At 42.9% G+C, this 21,410-nt stretch overlaps 1 protein-coding gene across 2 annotated transcripts in view; it reads right to left on the minus strand.

The window, feature by feature from the left end:
* Positions 1–1,846: 1,846 nt before the first annotated feature.
* The window catches only part of UPP2 (uridine phosphorylase 2), a 120,569-nt gene continuing 101,005 nt past the window's right edge, over positions 1,847–21,410 (minus strand). For both annotated transcript variants that reach the window (XM_085646413.1, XM_085646414.1), the window contains 2 exons: positions 20,812–20,958; positions 1,847–2,789 (listed from right to left, as the gene is read on the minus strand). In XM_085646413.1, coding sequence (XP_085502539.1) covers positions 2,659–2,789; positions 20,812–20,958 — 278 coding nt within the window. In that variant the 3' untranslated portion in view covers positions 1,847–2,658. The remainder of the gene's footprint in view (positions 2,790–20,811; positions 20,959–21,410) is intronic.

Consider the following 21,410-nt stretch of genomic DNA (forward strand, 5'->3'; position numbering starts at 1 on the left):
ACTCAGCCAGCATGTAAGTGTAGGTGTTTCTGACTGGTTAGATGTCTGAGTGTTTGCAATGTGCCTACATGAGTGGCAATTGGCCAATAAGCTAGAAAAGTGCACATGCTCACCTCCCCCCAACAAGAGGGCGCAGTCCTATGTGGTTCTTACTTGTTAAGGCCCTCTATTGTGCCTAGCATGCTACAGGGGCATTGATGAATTGACTTCTAAAGCACAACTCATTGCCTATTTCAAGGGCATGATCTTCCCCATCCCTTTCTAGGATAGAGAGAGGCATACTTATCAAATAATCATGCAGTACAGCAAGCCCCCTTACTTTGCTGCGTGATAAAGAAAGGGCAGAAATGTGCCATATTTAACATTTTACTGTGCATTCCTGTCATTTCCTAGCGCTGGCCAACCTGGGCACCCTTGGGCCATGGTGCAAGAGTGCCTGCATTTTAAGCAGGATTGTTTTTGTGCAGGAATGCACACCTTTCAGCACAAAAGCGATCCCCAGATGCATTTTCCTCTTTCTATGGGTGCTTCTAAATGCAGCACACAGACAGAGGAAAGAACAAGGAGAAGTAAAGATATTTCTCCTTGTTGCGCCTCCCCTGAGGATGCATAGTTTTTTGCAACATTTCTAGGTCTACCAATAATGGTAAATCTAGGAATGTGCCAACATCCATGGATGGGTGGGTGGGAATACCCATGAGTAATGCAACACAACAATTTGGGCTACGTTGCATTACTCTAGATTTATCAAGCCACTCAGGGCCACACAAGGTGGCCTTGCATGGCTTGATAAATCTAACTTAAGAGTTGGATCGCTCTTGCGCCCCAGTGCGTGGTGCAAGGGTGATGCAAAATTTCGCCCAAAGTGTTTGGATGTCTAGCTGTTGCTGGAGGAAGGGGGGTGTCTGTATTTGAGCAACAAGTGGACATTTTACGTTGACTCCACAAGGCTTCTAGGTGAGCAAGGCATCAGGAATGGGCTCTAGTGTAGGTTCTTTGGCAGGAAATAACCCCTCTGGGTGGGATGTGCAGTGCTCCAGTTCCCCTGGGCTTCTCAGAGCGAGTTCACTGTAACCCCAGTCCCATGCATTGGGATCTCGAAGGTCCTGATCCATAATCCAGGCTTTACTGTCTCATCTGTCATTATGATGGCCCTTGTGTCATCTTGTGAAAAATAGGTGTGGTTGGATACTAGGGTTATAAAGGAGAGAACATCAGAGCTATATGACATGCTTGGAGCTCCAGTATAAATGCCATGGGGCATCTATGAGTTGGACTGAGAGTGAGTCATGTGGGCAAGAATATCCGGTTTAAATGAGAGCAGCAGCACATGCTCTGGTGGCAGCGACGTCTATATAAAGTCTACCTTAGTTGGGAGTTACCTGCCCAAGCTTATGTGCTATAGCCATTCTTTTTACAGTGGACTGATTTTATACTAGAACAGCTGTGTTTAACTGAAACAACTATGAGCCGCAGATATCTATAATTTCTAAGAGGGTAAGGCAGGAGACCAGGTAAAGGACCATTAATGCAGGAGTCATGTGCATTGCATCCCAAACCAGCGCTCTTCACCGGGTACATTGTGTGCATAATGTGCTCTCTGCTCAACCAGGGGCTTCCTTTTATGTTGCTCCACTGGGAGGAAGGGAACTACATCACTACAGTAGCGCAACAGGCGTTCAAAAGTTCATTTTTTAACTAGGCTCTCTCTGATGAGGACCAGCCACATGAAAGCGCTTACACTTGCAGGCATGCTTGGCTGATCGTAGTCTCCCATTGAGGCCAGCGTGACAACTTATCAAGTGCCTAGGTTTGATGTCTGAAAAAAACTGTACCATGCAGTGGATACTTCATATATTTTTATTTTGTTTTCTCTAGTTGTTAAACTAAAAAAAAATACAAAATGTGTTCATTATTTATAAATACAATCTACAGACCACTGATAAACAATCCATAATGTATGCATAAAACAAAAATAGATCATAAAAAACAATTTAAAATGCTCATGATTTATCAGTTTTCTAAATATCATGCATTCATTGTCGATTATTTCTCCACAAATGGGATCACTGTATAGCATAGTGTATTTTCTTTCCCTAATACAAAATTTCTAGGACCTGCGAACAGTTAATGAAACCATTTGATAAGAAATATGTAAACCGTGACGCGTGAAAATAGAAAATGGATGGCATATTAAAAACACATTTTACTGGCAGTGCACAGGATCTACCCCTGCTACTCTGATTCACTTCCGGCTTGGTGCATGTTCCCAAAATGACTTGAACCGGAAGTTGATAGAATTAAAAGCACATAAAAGCTGCAAATGCTTTTGTCACTTTCACTTGTTGACAGACCTCTCTCTGACATTCCCCAGTACCTAGGGGCTTAGAGATGTCCATTGGAGTTCCAAGTTTCATCTGATCCAATTTTCCTGAAACTTCTGAAGATAGATAACTACTTCCTCCAGCGTCCAAGATCTAACCTGAAATATCCTTCTTTTTTTATACCTTAGAATAACTAAGTTAATTTCATCATCATTGTAGCAGCATCACATCTTTCCTAAGATATAACATTAGCAAATTTTCATCAGTCAGAAATTAAACCAAAACAATGCTTGATGGAAAAAGTTTTGTTTCTGATTTCCCTTTATGTATTTAATCAGAGATGTTTTTTGATAAAGGTTGCAATCAGAATCTGTGGTCGCATCTGGTACTCAACTAGAACATCATGAGGGGTGTTGATTTGGTCTCCCTGGAGTCGGTCAAGCAGAGTCACGCATACAACGGCGGCTGGGGAAAAAAAATGCACAAATATTATAATTTGTCTCAATTTAGTTTTAGTTGGGTTTAGATTTGAAAACGTTTTTACAAATATGATTTAAGTATAGAAAAACAAATCTCTATTTACTTGGAACAAAATCACAAACATGTTAAAAGGAGGGACTATTGTTGCTGATTGTGGAAGAAAAACTCCAGTTTCCAGGAAAATCATCAATAAACATGTAATTCTTAGAAAAAGAAAGTGCCCGTGATTACAAATAGCTGTGGTAAATCATGCTATTGCTTGTTTAAATTGACATAATAAAAGATTCCGATAAGCATTACTGTCATTTGCTTCCAAAGACTTAATTACAGCAACACATAGGAAATTATATTCACTGTGCAACATAAACCGTGAAGCTGTTATATCAGCTATGTATTTATTTGAACTTTAATACATTCTGCTGTATCAAAGTACGACCTAAGTGGGTTAACTTTTTTAAAAAGTTGCATAGTATTTCAGGGTAATTATTTATGAACCACTCTTGACGATACAGATTTGCAGGAGATTGTGTCTAGTGGTTTTAAAAAACTCAAAAAGCTCTCTTTTTAAAACACTAATGAAAGTCTGCTTTTGAAAAGAAAACCACGGAAATGAACCAAATGGGACAGAAAAAAAAATGAACGAATAACCTTGCAAATACTTTGTAAAGGCTACTCAAGAAGACACAGACCGGTCCAATTTCCAAGAATGTTTATATTGTGTTTATCGGTTATATTTTTGTGATGCCTTTCTTAAGGGAATGTCTTCGAAATGTCTTTATCTACAGGAAACAGGTATACTGTGTATTTTCACAGCAGTTTTTTTCGGTTGCTTCATAGATATATAAAATGATGGTAATTAGCGCTGAAAGATAATGTATATTGGGCGCATAACTGATGAGGGATCAAATGCAATGCGTGTTCCGGATCAGCTCTGGAGTGTTCCGTACCCTAGAATTTTTAAGGGCAAAAGAGACTTAAAGGCTTGTTTGCCATTTTGGGCCAGAATGTCAAGGTCCCAAGGTGGTTATCGCCACATTAAGATGGTGGATCAATTAGTTATCAAATGATTTGTGGTTTATCTTTTTTAGGCAAGACCAGAGGGTATTCAGGGCATACGCAAGAGAATTATGACAGAATTTTGTGTGAAGACTCTAAGGGCCTTGCCTCAAGATTTTGTACAGCTTCACCATGGACACTCCCCTCAACTTTTTTAGGCACTGTGACTTGGAAGTGAGAGAGAATCCATTTTTGGGGTAGCCTACATCAGGGAAGGACGCCTATTTGTACGCACATCCTATGTTGACACAGATGCTACAGGTGAGGGGGATAACACATAGTATTAGGGATAGGTGGATATAAGGTACCTGACTAGTATGGGCCACACACCTCATGTCATGTAATTACTGGGACAAGGAAGATGGAATCATAGTAATGACATTATAGGTAAGTAATCAGGATATTTCTGTAGTGATTTTACGTAATGGGTGTTTTCCTTTATGGAATTTACCATATATTAAGTACATAAACAAATGCATACAAGGGTGTGACCCGTAACACATGTATGACCTATTATGCACATTAACACAAAACAGTTTGGAAGACCCAACATAGAATGAATAAAGGCACTCACTGACTTTCCTAATGCATACAAATATATACATATAAAATGTATATTTTGTTTGGGAGCTTATAGCATTCTGGTATTATTGGGTTTATCCCACACTTTGGGATGGTTTTTCAACAGTCACAGTGGGTGCTAAGAAAGGATTTCCGCTTTGTGGACAGGCACTGGGAGAATCTAATAGTCAATTCAATTCTTTTATTAAGATTTGGATCTCAGATGAGGTCCACAATAAAATGAAACAGAATATATAAACGATGGTCACAATTGTAACTGGATAATAAAATTATTATTACATATTTAAATCCTTCACTGCAACAAATAAATTGAGTTAAATACATATCCAATGTGTTATTGTTAAAATTTCCATATAAGAGCAATTCATAAATAAGTACAGTTTTGTGTAAAAATTCAACTACATAGCAGCAGAGGTTTATGTGCAAATTATTCTAATAAGAGAGAGATTGATAAAATTTGTGGCTAAGTCTTCATTCCCCCTTAGCAGAAAATGTTGTGTGTAAGATTATTCCAAAGAGTAAAAAGACACTGGTAGCCATTAAAAAAGTCTGCAAGTAGACCGAATATTTATATTCTTGGTAATGACTGTTACCGTGGGCCCAAGATGCAAATTATCATAAAAAGACAGACGGATAACATTTTTGGCTAAAATCTTCATTCCCCCGCCCCCTTCCCCAGCAGCATGAGGTGTGTGCAAAATTATTCCCAAGGGTATAAAGACCCTGGTAGCCATAATAAAGGTCTGCAAATAGACACAACATAGAATGAATAAAGGCACTCACTTTGTTTCATTATGCATATATAAATATATGCATATAAAATGCATGTTTTGTTAATGAGCTTATAGCATTCTGTTATTATTGGTTTTATCGCACACTTTGGTATGGTTTTTCTTCTTTTTTCATGAGTCACGGTGTGTGCCAAGAAGGGATTTGAGCTTTGTAGACTGGCACTGGGAGAATCCGATAGTCACATTTATCCAAGGGTGATAAAAGATTACCATGGCTGTAAACCAACATGAGATTGTATTTAAGTACAAAGCTGGTCCTTGCTGTACAAAGTTGTAAGGATGTCAAGGTTGCATTGGGTCTTAACGTCTGGTTAATTAAGTCAACTCAAATTTACTTACACCACATTTAGTGGATACATAAAGTGAGGCCTGAGATAAGAGTGAGTTACCGGGCCATGAGAGTCGTATTAACAGTACTCACTCCAGCGGAACAAAGCATCCCACACTGTAGACCATACATGCTTCCCTTCCCGCTCAAACAGAAAAATATTAGCTGGTAGTCTCTCAATTGGTGGACAAATATCAGACTGGGTTTGTTCCTAAGGGAAACATTGCACCAGGTTTGCATCACTTTGAATCTGGGCCAAAGTGTTATATTTGGATTTACTTTCTAGCACAAAACAAGGTTAATTCCGATTATGTTTAATTATAAATTATCAATACTCTCTACTTGGTGTGTGTGCGTGACTAATGAGATTCGTGGATTTCCAATAGCGGTCTCGATTGGAGGAACATTATTTTACTTTGTCAGATTCTGTGAGCTGAACATGTTAAGGTGGCATACAAGCTTGGAGAGATTGATTGGTGATTTGATGTCTTTCCCCACGCCTTTAAAGGGGAAGGTCATCTTCTTGAAATTTATACGACTGCTGCATGTTTTTCAATGCATCTGATGCGGATTAGAGATGAATTCTTTAATCCTAGGATGAAATTGAGATAAATGGTTTGTGAGATCACTTTGAGTACCTACATTGCCACTAGTGTAGACGGGAACCCATACTAGATACTTGTAATAATGAACAAGCATAACACACACAGCACAACTGGGTTTGTTGCAAAGCAAATTATAGACATCATAAAGAAGCATGTTCACTCTGTGCTGCTGCCCCCATGACTCATGGGGAATGCAGCACATAACAGCAACATTAGTGCGTAGCTTGAAAGCAATAACATATCATAAAAAAATAGAAATATTTAGTATATAGAGCTAGAACCATTGTATCTAATTCTTGGTTTGGGGGCGCAGGTGTTTATTGACAAGAACTACTCGGACAGGCGCGAGTGCTAAATCAGAACATAACATGGAAATACAAAGTGAACACCTCGGTAATAAACAAGTAAGAAACTGAACCAGATAGGAAGAATCAGGAGAAATTAAACTTAAGGAAAATAAGCCAGGACACCTGCAGGAGATCAAGAGAGAAAGGGTGGTACCTATATGTGGTACCTATTAGGCACAGCTAGCATAGATCTTACAACTAGGGGCTAAAGTTATTCTCAAGAAGGAACAGCAAACCAAAAGAGACTGTTGAAGGAAAACAATGGCATCAGTTTATACAGTTTTGGAAAGCATGTATCTGGGTACCTGCGCATGGACCAGAATGGCTTCAGGATTGTGCAATATCAGAAAACAGGGAATAGCACACGGGTCAGGTAGTTTAATTTTATCATCAGAAAGGAAGCCTTCTGTCTTTGAGCTTCATCAAGTCAAAAACAACGAGAAATTACTCCAAATGTCACAACACATTGTAAAGGCAGCAACAACCAAGAAGTGCTGCAAAATTGAACACAGCATTTGCCAGGCAGGACATACAGTACATCTTCTTAGAGCTGGTTTGATGAAGGATCAGCACTGGTGTCACAAACAAAGGATTTCAAGAAACTGCTTGGATAGAGGATTAAACCCACCATAAGCGCCTAATTTGTAAATAAGTAAATAAGTGCCAGGGCCCAAGGTACTGCTCAGGAGACCACTGCAGCTTGCAAAGTGAAATGGACCGGCCATTGCGGCCACATGCTAGACTAAACCCTCTCTGCTAAATATCACATCGCTAAAACGGTGTAGGTTGGGCAATTTGAGGCAACCCAAATCAGTAAGAATAGCCTGGACGTGCTACAATTTTTTTGCAAATGTGTATTTAATTGTGAAGTTGTTAAAATAGACAGACTGTGCCATCATATGGTGTACTATCATAAATAAGTGCCGGTTTTACCAATAAAGTGCCTGTGTCGAATACCATCCCACTGGTACAAATTAAGAGCTGCCAGATTCCTACAATAGATCAACACTGGTTCTCTAACATGACTTTAATGTTTTTAACACAGGTTCTACATTCAAGGAGCTGTTGCAAGTCAAACGGACTGTTAGTTAGAAGCTGCAACTCCCTTATTTAGACCTGAGCGTAACTGGGACTGATTCAGCCAGGAAAACATTCAAAGTACAAATTTCACAGTACGTTACAACTTCTGGGATGTGGTTCCTGGTTGCATATTACCAAACCAAGACTGGAGGAGACAGATTCTAGCACTGTAGTTTCTAGTCACTCAAGCCAATGCATTTTGGGAGCTGTAGTTTCAGGGTGCCTGGTTTCCCACTCTGTGAGGTGTTTCAGGTCTCCTAGTCCACTTAAACAGTGCATTATGAGTGGTGTAGCTCCTGGATGCCCGATATTCAGCATCACAACACTGTGTACAAGTTCTCGTTCTATTTGACTTGAAAAGAATATTCTGTGCAATTTTGTGATTTTGTCTTGTGAATGCCAAGTAGCAGAGATAAAGGGGTTCAGAGAAGAACCTTCCTCCATGCCGGAGTCCAATAGTGACAACCTGCAGATACTGCTACTAGCCACAAACACAGATCAGTAAATAAGAAGCTTCATGGCCGGTTGCAAATCTCAAGTTACCCTATGAGGTTGGCATCATCAAGACTTTCTATAGGGCATCATACCTTGAACATTAAATCTTGTCAGGCAGTGGGATGAGCGGATGCTAGGCACTCACCGGATGCGACCCAAAGAGAAGATAGAAAAAAATTACCTGGCAAAGAAATATTAGGACTTGGAAAAAAAAAGTTGTCTAACCAGTGTTTCCCAAACTGTGGGCCGCAAGTGGATTTTCGGGTGGGTCACAAAAGTCCAAGCAATAGATAAAGATGCCTTTAAATTTTCGATTATTTTGTCACAGTTGCTGCTCTTGAAAGGCAAAGGTCAAGTTTCAGGTCAGGTCTTCTGACAAATTTCTACTTTTGTTTTTTAACATGGAGATTGGTGTTTACAAACTCCTCTCACTACGAACATATCAGAACATGGCTCAGTTCCTGAGTAACATAATAAGTATATTGCACTTCTTTTATCAATGCCCTGTAAGTAAGAGTGGACAATCCCTCCACCTAGTCTAACCAAGTAACTGCGTATCGGTAATCCTCTACTCACGGCTTTCTGCATCAAAAACAAAACATAGTTCAAAAGCGGCACTCTACGTGTCAAGCACTCCTACTCTCCACCTTCCATAAGTAAGTACGGGAAGTCCCCCCACCATGCCTGTCCGAATTACTGCATCCCGGTAATCCTATTCTCTCTGTGGCGTACACCACGGGCGTCATCTTGCAGCGACTTAAATACAATCACTACCCAAGAAATCTTTTATCTCTATGGCGTAAATCAGTAAGAGCCATCTTGACATGGACTATTTATCCATGTAAGTTACCAGAGTCAGTCAAAAAACGAAACTAATCATACCTGAAATCTTCTATCTCCCTGGCTCAAATCAGTAAGCGCCATCTTGAAATGGTGTAATAATCCCTATGTGTTATCTAAGTCAGTCCGAAACGATACTTATCATATCTGAATAACGGTAATGAAATGTTCAACAATGCAAAGATCTCCATCTGAAATGTGTTCAAGTACACGAATAACTGGAGTGAATTGATCAATAAAATCAATACAAGACCCATCTACATACACTCTGCCGAACAATCTCCGGATTAAAGTATGCGCCATCTTTGAGCGTGGGATGTATAAATCGTAACTCAAACATTTAACATCTCAAAAGCGCACATATGTGAGCGCCAGCAAAGTACAAATATAAACTTTGTAGGAATGCCAAAAGCGAGTACCATTAATTCTAATAAATTTTCAAAATGTCCAATATCCAGTAGGCTAAACAACCAACTAGAGTATAAAGACTCCGTATACATTACCATACTAGTTCCGTATTCCCCAAGTCAAGAACCACTACTATTGGGAATATATTCTCATAATTAGTCCGTCTTGTTAGGAGAGTAGTACCAGGGAAAAGAAATAGTTCTATAAAAGTGATATTATTGTACACAAGTAAGTACTGGCGTACAGAAAAGGGGATAGAAGCCAAAGTAACTATTCCCAATAAAAGTCATTAAATACAAGAGTAGAATAATCAATATTGGATACTCAAACATGTAATAAACTGGGGTAGCAGTATTGAGGAAACCCAACAGTAACATCAGACAGTCACATTATTATACCATTATTAGTAAGGTTACAATAAATCTACACAATTCTCTAAACAAATGTATTGACATTGGAGTGTACGGTTCAATATAGACTCATAATCAATAGTATTCACTAAACTAAATTGCCCCAAGATCCAAGAAGTCATCAGTTCATATTCAGTTGCTAAACATCATATAACCTGTCCAGTAAGACGGAAGGTCAGCATGAAGAATCCTAGGATAATGGTTTTACATACATTCTTGTCTAAACATGAGTAACACATTTGATTATCAATATCCACTATGATGTAAACAAAGATTTTTATAGGATTTAAACAAAGATATTAAAAGGCTCAATACACTTTACTTGGTGATGCACAAATAATAAATAGGCACTGAAACCCGGTTACCACACATTATCATGTGTGTACAATATAGTTTTATCAGTTAAACTGTATGACTGTGTAAATTTAGTGGCCTTTTCCACGGAAAGTGTGCTGACGGTAAATAGCAGTGTGCAACCACACAATGTTTTAGTTACATTAAAAAAATGCCTGCATCATGTCTAATAAATCTAAGTGGATCACAAAAGTTTGTCATTCTAAAAAGTGGGGTTGTGGTTCTAAAATGTTTGGGAAGCACTGGTCTAAAACTTGTATTTTAATCTATGTTAGGAGTTGGTTTGACTAACTATAAAAAGGCATTCTCTCAGTGGAAGAGATCTAGCCACACAAGAATACATCTTCAACATACAAATAGTCACAGTTTATTGGCCACTGACGAATACCATTGCAGATTTGCTTGTTAAGTAGCAAATTAATATTAAGGGTATCCTAAATTCTCCTGGGTTAAAAAAAAAACACACTAAATTGGAATCTGAAGACCAACAGGGATGATGACATCAAGCAAAAGAGGGCATATCTGCTCCAACCTTATCCGCCAAGCAATTAGATGAGTAATACATTTTAGTGTCACTTCCATGTAAACCTGGCATTTGGCTGAATTACACAAATAGTACTGCAAATACTTTTCGTCATTGTCATAGCCCGGAATACTGTGTGAAACAAGTCTGGTGCAAAGGACACTTTGGCTACGATTTCCCTAAAGGGATCTGTGGAAAGTTTGAGTAAACTATATTTAGAATCTGGGCATGCGGCAAGGATCAAAGTGAATAGAAGGGCGTACGAACTAAGACTTAAATGGAAAGAGAAGCTCATTAGAACTGATCATACGTGAAGCATCCTTCTTCCCAATGCATTGTAACATAACCAGATAACATCAAACAGTTGCAGTACCATTTTAGGGTGAGACAGAAGCCTTAAAAGGGGGGGCATGACCAAGCGGTCCACAATGGCGGACTCGCTTTAAGTGAGCCACAGGTGGCCCACTCGTAATCCTACCTCATCAGCCTGCATTCTGCCCTCACTCTCCGGACGCTGCTGTCTCCATACCCGTGTCACTTTGGGGAGGCTGCCGACCCCAATAGGAGCTGCAGTGACAAAGTGGTGACAGACGGACGGCCTGCGAGACCGGGCTCGTGCGGCCTCCCAGCCTCTTTCGGCCCGACTACCAGTAGGGCGGGCGGCACCTGGGGGAGGCCTGGCCGGGCAGCAGACGGTTAACCTGAACATCGGCAGTGGAAACCACGGCCGAAGAATAGCGCTGTTCACCTTTGTGGCACCCCATGTGCATGCGGCAGGCCCACTGCTGGATGCGGCCTGCTGCTGGCGCAGATAAATATTCTCCAGTCCAGTGCCCCTGGAAGCCTGCCGTGTGAAGTACATGGAGCGGAGACAGAAGCAGGCAGCGGGCTGCAATGAGATGAACGGGGGGCACGCATGGAGCCGCAGATTCGTTTTCTGGTTGGGGGACGCCACGCTCGAAAGGCATAATCGACGCTGGGTTTCACCATTTTGTAATAATACAGTCTTCCTGGCACAACTGGCATGTTGACTCTGCCGTATGTTCCCTGGGGTTCCTTGGGGGCTCCCTCTTCCCTTCTCTTCTCTTTCCTCTCCTTGATTGGTGAAGAGATCCAAGCGCCCGGAGAGCTCCTTGGGACGTCATGCCCCGACTCGATTCCTTTACCTTGACCCACCTTCTTGGACTACTGGTGCCCGACCCCACCCTGGAGCTCCAGTCATAGGTTAACTTGGGGTACAGGGCGAATCGTATGGTGCTGACTCTGCAGCGATTTACGTCCTCTCTACGTGGCCCGTGGGCTTGGACCTCTGCTACTCTGAGGCCTCAGTGGAGCGGGTAGCTGTGACCTACATTGCTCTCCATCTGTGCCCTACATCCTTACAGCTGAGATCATTTCATACTGTTACCTTCTGGGACTGCCTCCACGCGGGAACTACGCAACGCTGCTGGAGAGGGTTGTGTGGGGGGCACCCATTAGGCGGGTGGACGGTGGCTGCACACGGAAGCGACTGGACTAGGTCCGGCGCGGCCGGTGTGTTGGCTACCCTCATGCCTGCCTCCTGCCCACCTTGAAGACAAACAACGTCTACAATAGTGGCAGCGGGGGACCCTTCACTCCTCAGAAGCAATACTATTATAATTGCGGTCTACGACGAGCGCTTCCTACGTGCCATTTCCTATAGCTCTACATCTGTAATACCAGACACCGTCTACTGTCACTCAGAATGACCCGAAACAAGCTGCAGGGTACTTAACAGAGCGCGCTGGATTGCTACGCTGGGGCGCAGGCGGCAGAGCCAGCTGCCCTGTCCTCTACCGTTCCAGACAATGCTGCACTGATGGTGGCGATAACCCAGTCTCGCGAATCTCTTGGAGGCCAAAATCGAGGCCATGGGATAGGACGTCATGCTGATCCGCCAGGGTCACAACAAAGTAGTTGACAAGATAACGGAAGCGGAGACCCCTATATCTACTACAGAGGACACAGTTACGTCTCTCCAAAAGAGGGTATCCTCCTTGGAATCCATCACAAAGGGTCTTGCGATCAGGGTGGAGGATGCCGAGGGCAGGGCTCGTTGGAATAATCTTCACTTTGTGGGCTTTCCGGAGGGCTGCGAAGACAACAACATGGAGCAGTTTCTTACCACATCGCTTGCAGAATGGATACCTCAGTCATCTCTGTCGCAATGCTTCATTAACGAACATGCTCACAGTGCCTTGCTGCAGAAGCCTCCGCCCCGGGCCAGACCCAGCCCATTATTGCCAGGCTCCTCAAATTCCAAGATAGGGATGCCATCCTTGCGCAGGTCAGATTGGCAGGAAAACTCCACTATAACTCTCATTCCATTTTAATTTTCCCAGACTATACGAGACTGGTTCAACAACGCCGACAGTTATTCACAGCCGCGAAGGCCCGGCTCCGAGGCTTGAAGATCAAATATGCCTTGCTTTTCTCGGCCTGGCTGCGGGTTCTTTATAAGTCACGCACGCTGTTCTTCAATACCCTTGAGGAGGTCTTTGCCTGGGCGGATGAGAAGCAGAAGCTTAAACCGCACACCTCGCCATCTATTGACTCAGAGTCATCCTCTGGAGAAGCCGCACAAAAGACTGTCAAAACTAAAGAGTAATCGAACTGCAGATCACACTCATGGCACCGATCCAAATCGCGGGGGGCATCTAGCTCCCAAGTGGATGGAGACTAACATGAACTAGCACAGTCACACAACGGAAACTGAGGGTCGTCAGTACGATATGTGTTTGGCTGATAAAATATTCCAGGGCCCCCATGGGTTTTTCCCCCCCTTTGACTCATTTCTCAGTATCTGAGAACATTATCTATGCATGGGGAATGTTTACTGGGGATCCATTGGTTTGGGGCAGCAGTAGAACCCAGACCACGACAAATACTTCAACCGTTATGAGGTATTGGGTGAGGTGGGAGGGGCTGAGAAGTGGTTTAACGAGTTGTGTTATACTGTGCTGTGTTTTTCTTCATGCCTATGATTTTCATGCCATGCGACGAGCCATGTTCTCTATTTATTCTCCATATCATACCATATGTCAGACCCTGCTGGTAGGCACCATGTAGTGACCTAGAATATACGTGGGGTACTGGACAAAATCAAAAGAGGGGTGGTTCTTCCGCAGGCTAAACGTGCTTCAGCAGATGTCCTGCTACAGCACGAAACTCACCTTTGGGTTCCAAAGTGCCATGCCTCTTTTGATTTGGCTATATTCAGGACCTCCATGTAGAAGTCACCAGGGGATCCCGTGGGGTGGCGGTCCTTATTTATTGGAGAGTCCCCTTTACACATGCTAAAACATGGCCGCTATGCAGTTGTGACTGGTACGTTATATGGGGAGCTTGTTACATTTGGTAGTGTTTATGAGCCCCCCTATTGTCTGAAAAGTTTGTGGAATGCTAGACTAGAATGATGTTGGAGATTCCCAGGAGCCTCTCTATTATGGGCAGTGACTGGAATGACATATTGGTATTAGCTCAGGATAGATCGAGATTGCGTGGTGGACTGGAGCCAGTCAGTGACACGCAACTACAGACACTGGTGCGAGATATGGGCTGGGTGGATACGTGACAACACTTACAACCGACAATACAAAGCTACACATACTACTCTACAGTACACAATTTGTTCTCGCATTAAATTATATATTTCTACCGGCTACTTACTATTATCGGATTGCGGATGCAGATATCCTAGCTAGAGGCCTCTCAGAACATTCTCCAATAACGTTGAAATTGCGGCTGGACATAGCCCGCCCTTCCTTCTGATGGTGCCTTTCGACGTGGCATCTTCATGATCCACAATATAAGACCTACATGTATCAGGCCGTTACAGCTTATTTTACTGGAAATTTGTGAACTGTGAGCTCGGCGATGACCATCTGGGAGGCTATGAAGCCAACCCTTAGGGGTGCTGACATCTCTTTCTGCACCACTCAGCGAAAGAAGCGCAGGGAAACATTGATTCAGGCTGAGGCTCAAATACTTGACCTAGAGTGACGGAGTCGAGATGTAGGTGGTAGACAAACTCTGTCAGCTCCTCTTCCCACAGCAAGTATATGCTAATGTTCTGCGGGATGAGGCCAAGCAGGCTTGGCTGGCCTCACGCAGCCGAATATGTTAGTGGGGGGACAAGTCGTGCTTTCTCCTACACTGACTATGCCAGTGGGCGTCTCACCCACTAACAACACCAGGTATTTTGGGTGACGAAGGTCAGACAATGACAGATCCAGCCCAGATTGCGTCCAGCTTGGCAACGTATTATGCGGATTTATATGCCCCTAATGATGTGTCACCTGAATCTGTGATTTCTCGCTTTATAGAAGATCTACCCCCAGAGCCCTATTGGATACGGCACGGGCAGACCTGGATGCTCCCTTAACAGCTGAGGAGATGACTGCAGCCCTCACAGACTTGCCCGCAGGCAATGCTCTAGGTCCTAACGGTGTCCCATGCAAGTTTTACAAACTTTCAGTCCCAGTTTGCTACTCACTATCTGGAGGCGGTGAACGTAGCCCTCGAGGAAGGGAGACACCCATCAGATTGGCGACATGCCGAAATTGTGATATTTCTTAAATCCGGCCACCCCCAGATCAACACTCATCATACTGTCCCATATCACTGCTAAATGTAGAGGCTAAACATTTGGCCAAAGTCATTGCCAATCGTATCCTCCCTTTTATGTCCGACCTGGTTCATCCGGACCAGGTAGGCTTTATGCCTGGCCGGAACACCCGACATAATATCTGACGGGCCCATAACACAGTGGCAGCGATTGATCATCTGGAAGGTCCGACTGCGCTGCTGCTGGCCGACATAGATAGGACATTTGATTCCTTGGGGTGGACGTACCTGTTTGTTCTCCTGCAGCGTCTTAATCTTGGGCCACGCCTTCTGTCCTATATCCGGCTGTTATGTATGGATCTCATGGCTTCCGTTACAGTGGCAGGTGCTGTCTTGGAACCCTTTTCTATAGGACGTGGCACGCGTCAGGGATGCCCTCTGTCCCCCTATATATTTGCGCTGGCACTGGAACCTCTGGCCTCATGGGTCTGGATTGACGCACAGGTTAAGGGATTGGAGTGGCCCGGTGGAATATCGTATCAGATCGCTCTTTATGCGGATTATGTCCTTTTCTTTATATCAGAACCGCAGCGGACGGGACCACGGTTGCTCCGCATACTACAGATATTTGGAGAGTTCTCTGGCTTGTATATGAACGCCCGGAAGTCTATACTTTGACCTCTGTGTGGGAGCTCCAAAATTGGCGCATGGACTGTGGAAGTCACGATAGCTACATTGGGATTTAAATATCTTGGGGTTCATCTGGCTTTGTCCCAGTCGGTGTCATGGGATAAAAATAGTACCCCCCATCTGGCTGTGCACCCAGACTGAGATGAAGTCATGGACTCGTATGCCCTTTTCCATATTGGGTAGATCGGCGATTTTCAAAATGGTGTCACTTCCTCACCTTCTCTTTCAGCTGCAGAATCATCCCTTTCCAATACCACCCGCCTGATTCCAAGGGCTTAATTCCAGACTTAGCCTTTTCCTTTGGAATGACCAGACCGCTAGAGTCGCACTCAAAATATGCTTTCAGTCTACCTATTGTGGGGGGATAGCGACACCGGATATCCAACCGTATCATGCAGCATCCCACCTCTTAGTGGTCAACGATTGGTGGCACAGCAATCAAAATGATTTGGCGTACCAGGTGGAACGATGGCTCATGGGTAGCACCTTGCCACACAGCTCCCACCTGCTACACGAGTGGTCTTTGGAGTATGGAAGAAATTGCTGCGCAAAATGGGATAGTGGGGAAAACTGACAAGAGAAACACCTCTTTGGCAGAGTGGACTTATGCCACAGGTATCTACCTTGTCGGGCTTTCGAGACTGGGCTATCATTAGTATCTCCACACTGGGAGACGTGATGCGCGGCACCGTTCTGAAGTCCTTTCAGGAGCTCCAGAGGGACTTTGAGATGGAGCGTACTCAATTTGACAAGTATTTGCAATTTTGCCGCTCTCTAACACCGTAAATAGCGACCCTGGAATCTATCTCAGAGTTTAACCCGATAGAGGATAAGGTCTTTATAGGCGATTTGGGTGACCACAAGATGGCAAAAATATAGCAATCTCTTGTGACGAATCGCTCTACAACCCTGGACTCACTCCGGGAGAGATGGCAGGCAGAGACGACTGGATGGAGATATTAGAATCTCGTGGGGATCCGCAATAGCGTTACGCCCAAGATTAATTCAATTTAAATATGTACACCATGCCTATTTCACAAGCTATAGGTTGTGGAGGGCAGGACTGATGCTTCTCCCATCTGTCTCCGCTGCGACAGTGTGGAAGGCACGTTTATACATACTATTTGGGAATGCGCTGGGCTCCCTAGATTCTGGACTGGGGTCATGGCCAGTCTGTCAGAAGTACGGGGTGGAAGATACCCCTGCCCCCTAGGCTTGCACTGCTGCATGTCACAGAGGAGATTGGAGGAAATATATAAAAAAGGCATCTACTATTTCTGGGCCCTACTCTGGCTAAAAGGTATATAGCCAGGACATGGAAAGACGCGACATAGGGCATGGAAAGACTCGACATAGGACATGGAGGGCGAGTCTGGATTGGTGTATGAACATGGAGCAACCTATATTTAAGGCACGAGGCTGCTCGCAGAAACATTTCCAGATCTGGAGAGGCTGGGCAGATTATCTAGGTCTTATTTTAGAACCCCCTCCACCACGCTGTACGGATGCTGAGATTACTGGGTGATAGTTCAAGGGGACACGAAATGATGCAGGGATCTACTTTATATGAGAATTGGCTTGCAAGGTATGTTAAACTGATTATTATGTTGTACATGGCACACTTGGTTATAAACTTGTGGGCTGTTGTTTACAAGCCTGATATGTTTATTTTCTTATTTTGTAAATGTCATATGAAAGTCACCAGATTGATTCTCATAATGCTGACCAGAACTAACTGGCTTTCACCTGTTCGAGATGCGACTGTTTTATCTGCGGACTTAATAAAACTGTGTTTTGAAAAAAAAAAAAAGAAAAGGGAATTTTCACTAGAATTAGTTCACGATTTAATGGAATAAGGTTTTTATTTTAGTTGTAATGTTTACTGCGATGCCTAGGAAGCATTAGATATATACGTTCTTAATCTATTTAAAAAATACTAACAATTAATTGAACTAGTAAAAAGATTACGTGAGAGTATGCAAAGCATGCTCTTCTGTGTCGTCTCCTTTCTTGTCACCATAAAAAGCAAATTTTCTCAGACTGCTTCTTAGACCACTGTTTCCTAAATATAGATCAGAACCACAGTAACAGAACACCAGAAAAAGAATATACTGATGAATACATTGAGCATACTTGGTATGATAATCTGTTGTCCTTGGTAGTACCTTGTATTTGTAGATAAAGTGTATAAATGGTGAATAGTGAAGTATCTGGTGCAAGGAAAATAGTCATTCATCCTCGTGTTGGAGAAACCCTTCTGCAGATCGCCTGCTTCTTGGAAATCTGGCTGTTTAAATATGTTGCATAAAGAAGATTGCGGAAAGCCTCTGTTTTCCCACAATCCCTCCTGCTTCCTCCTGTGCTGATGGATTTCATGACAGAGGAAAGTGTGGCTTGTTGTTGCCATATGAAGGCTGCTACTCTACAGACAAACCAAGCAATTTGGCTGGACAGTGGTCTGTACGCGATCTGTACTCTCTGATGTGGTGTATTTATATTACCGTAAGGACCATTACTAAAAGGGAGTCTTCTCAAGTGTTTAGGCACCAGTGTTTGGTTTGAGTCTCCCTTTGGCGTCTTGGGGCAGGTATGCATACAGTGTCTAGAGATTTAAGGTGAAAAGGCAATAGTGATCATGTTTGGATTGTGCTGTTCTGAGGCTGCTGCACTACCAGTGACTTCCATCAAGTAACACACTCAGTGCATTTCATTGTGTGTGGTTTTTTTAACGTCCAACATTTTGACACAAATCCAGCAATTTCTCTGACAGAAACAACCAAAGGGGCTCGATTCGCCCGTTTCCCTGAAACACAAGGATATGTCAACAATTTCAGTAATTCAGTTAAAATATTTATGCGGTCATTGTGGCATAATGAGGGGTAACGTGGAAACATTCAAACATGTGACACATCACATGGCATAAAGGTTGAGTAGTTCTGATGATGGAAGACCAGAGATTTCTTAGTCCAAATGGGTACATTCAGGTCCCTTCTAAAAGCATCATGTGGGACACGGTGAACAAGAAAACAATTGAGATTGTCTCGTGGAATACTAAACTTTCTTTCACTTGTGCAAACGTAATCATGTTATGCCCGGCTTTCACAAATGCATTCGAAGTAATGTAGATAATCTGAGTCATACATTGATTTAAAGGTTGCATGCACATCTGGAGGCTGTTCTCTCAATCTGTTGCTCAATCTATATATTTGTTGTTGAAAGTTAAACCACGTAGGAAATGCCACAGTTTACTGAATAGACTAGAAATTTTGGCACAGCTATTTTAAAGCAAGCTGCAGCTGCAGATTAATGTATTGGTTTATTCATGGTACATTATATAGCTGATCATGGTGCCTTCTGACCACTTTAAAGACCTTGGACCACTGAAGCTGGTTAATGATTTCTGTCAGGACTCGTTGGTCAAGGTGACACAGATGTAAAGGTCAGGTCGCTCTTAATATGAGGCCTTATCGTAGACCGGTTTTCACGGTTTGGGAACAGCAAGACTGGAGGCTGTTGAGGGCAGGAAAGGTGTGAATAGCTGCTACGAATGGTAGAAGTCTACTGGTTCATCAATGAAGGGAACTGCTTTGAGTCCAAGAAAGCAGGGAAGAGTAGTTATTTTTTGGACAGTAGGCATGTAAGGAATTAAGAGACAGAGGAAATCACGTGCAACAACATGTTGTATGGTTATTCTCCACTTGCTTCTGTACCGCTCACTGGCCTCTTGTCCCCTCAGGTTTGTGCGGGATTCCTTTTGTTTCGGATGCCCTAAGGCCTCCTGGGATTTTGTTGTGGCAAGTTAGTTGTAGCGATAGACCTCCAGCACCTTATTTCTGCTACTCCTGAAAGTCTTCTAGTGGCTCCAGACTTGGAGTCAATTTCTGGCTCGTGATTAGGTGGGTAGTGGGGCTCTTATATGAAAGCTATGGATTACAATACATTCCTTCACTGTTATCTGTTGTGCTCTTTTCTAAACATGACTTCACGTACCAGGCGTGTTAGGACTACCAGAGCTCCTAAGGGCAACCGGTGGGTCACCTTCCTGAGGCTTACATCCCAGTTGAGCTACCATCCAGATATATACGAAATCGAATGTAAAGTTCCTTCCTTCCCACACAAAACCCTTGCCCCCAGTTCGCTGTATTGCGAGAGTGATGGTTTATAGGAAGAACTGGGTTTAACATCATCAGCACCATCTCTTGAAATATAGGGGATTTCTGGGAGTCTGCTTACATTTATGATTTACAGTTAGGATTATGTGTTGCAACAATAAAGTCTTCCTGTCTGGCCTCTGGGTCATTGCTTGGATGCTACGAAAGAATAAGAATTATTCCCTTGCGATTGCCATATTGATGATGCAGGCAGGTCGCAGTTAGACTCTGGACTGGACTCGAAATAAGGCATCAGTATGGTCCTTTTGATCACTGCATCCTCTTTTTGTATTGTTCAATATTTGTCTGCAGAAGTACCCCATCCAGAAAATGAGGGAGCTTGTCAACCCATAATAACCTAAGCCTGGTTTTTCACTCGGTGCTTGGAGTAGCTGGGGTGCACGGGAGGCTGAGTTTGGTGTCATTATTGGGTTCACGTAGATTGGTGGCCATGGAGCCAAATTCCATATACTGAGGTTTACAGACATCCCATTTATTATTCTGCAATCTCACCACAGCATTTAAAGAGGATTTTAAGTGAAATTCTTTCATAAAAAGTTATTTTTTCAGCTGTTTTCCGAAATGCATATGGTCTACCTCAAGTCTAAGGAGTATATTTCAGAGTTTTAACCCTTAGACTTTGTGGGACATCCTAGGAACTTGAACCATATGCACAGGATAAAAAACGGAAAGGTTTAAAGTAATGGGTTAGTTTGATAAGTTAACAGAAATACCTCTGCTCAAGATGGGAAATTCGTACCTTTCAGTCCACAAAGACGACACATGGCTGCAAAAACAGAGGACTCCATCTCAATGTTTCGGACACCAGCGTTGTTGGCTCTCGTAAGATAGTCAATCTTTTCTTGACTTGAAAATGAGCACAATGCTCCATCTAAACGCCCTTGACCTTGGAAACAAAAATATTTTTCATCAAGTTTTAAATTTTACTTTTGTTTTGCATTTTGCAGACATTTTAGTATACACCCCCATGAGAATCAACACGTTTTACCACGTACTTTTTAACAGTAAAGTTGGATCTTTTCATTGAGACCTCAGTCACGATTTGCAAAAACAAGTTCAGGATTCCTTGCACAGTTCTGCCTCATAAGGCATCTATTTTCCAAAACCTAAAAGTATGTGACTTAATTGGTCGTTTCTCCTGATGAAATGTGTTTTTCCCCAGCTAGGCACTACATAAAGGATTTCCTTTTCAATGAGGCAGCAACATCTTTGGATGGAAACACATGGTTGCAAATACAGACCACACAATGGAAAAACAGCTTGCTGCTAAGCATACTTTCAGGCAAAATGGACAAATGTACGAACAACCCTGCCAGTGGAACGGCACCAGCGGTTAAC

The sequence above is a fragment of the Triturus cristatus genome, chromosome 3_1, assembly GCF_964204655.1.
Source record: "Triturus cristatus chromosome 3_1, aTriCri1.1, whole genome shotgun sequence".
NCBI classification, from domain to species: domain Eukaryota; kingdom Metazoa; phylum Chordata; class Amphibia; order Caudata; family Salamandridae; genus Triturus; species Triturus cristatus.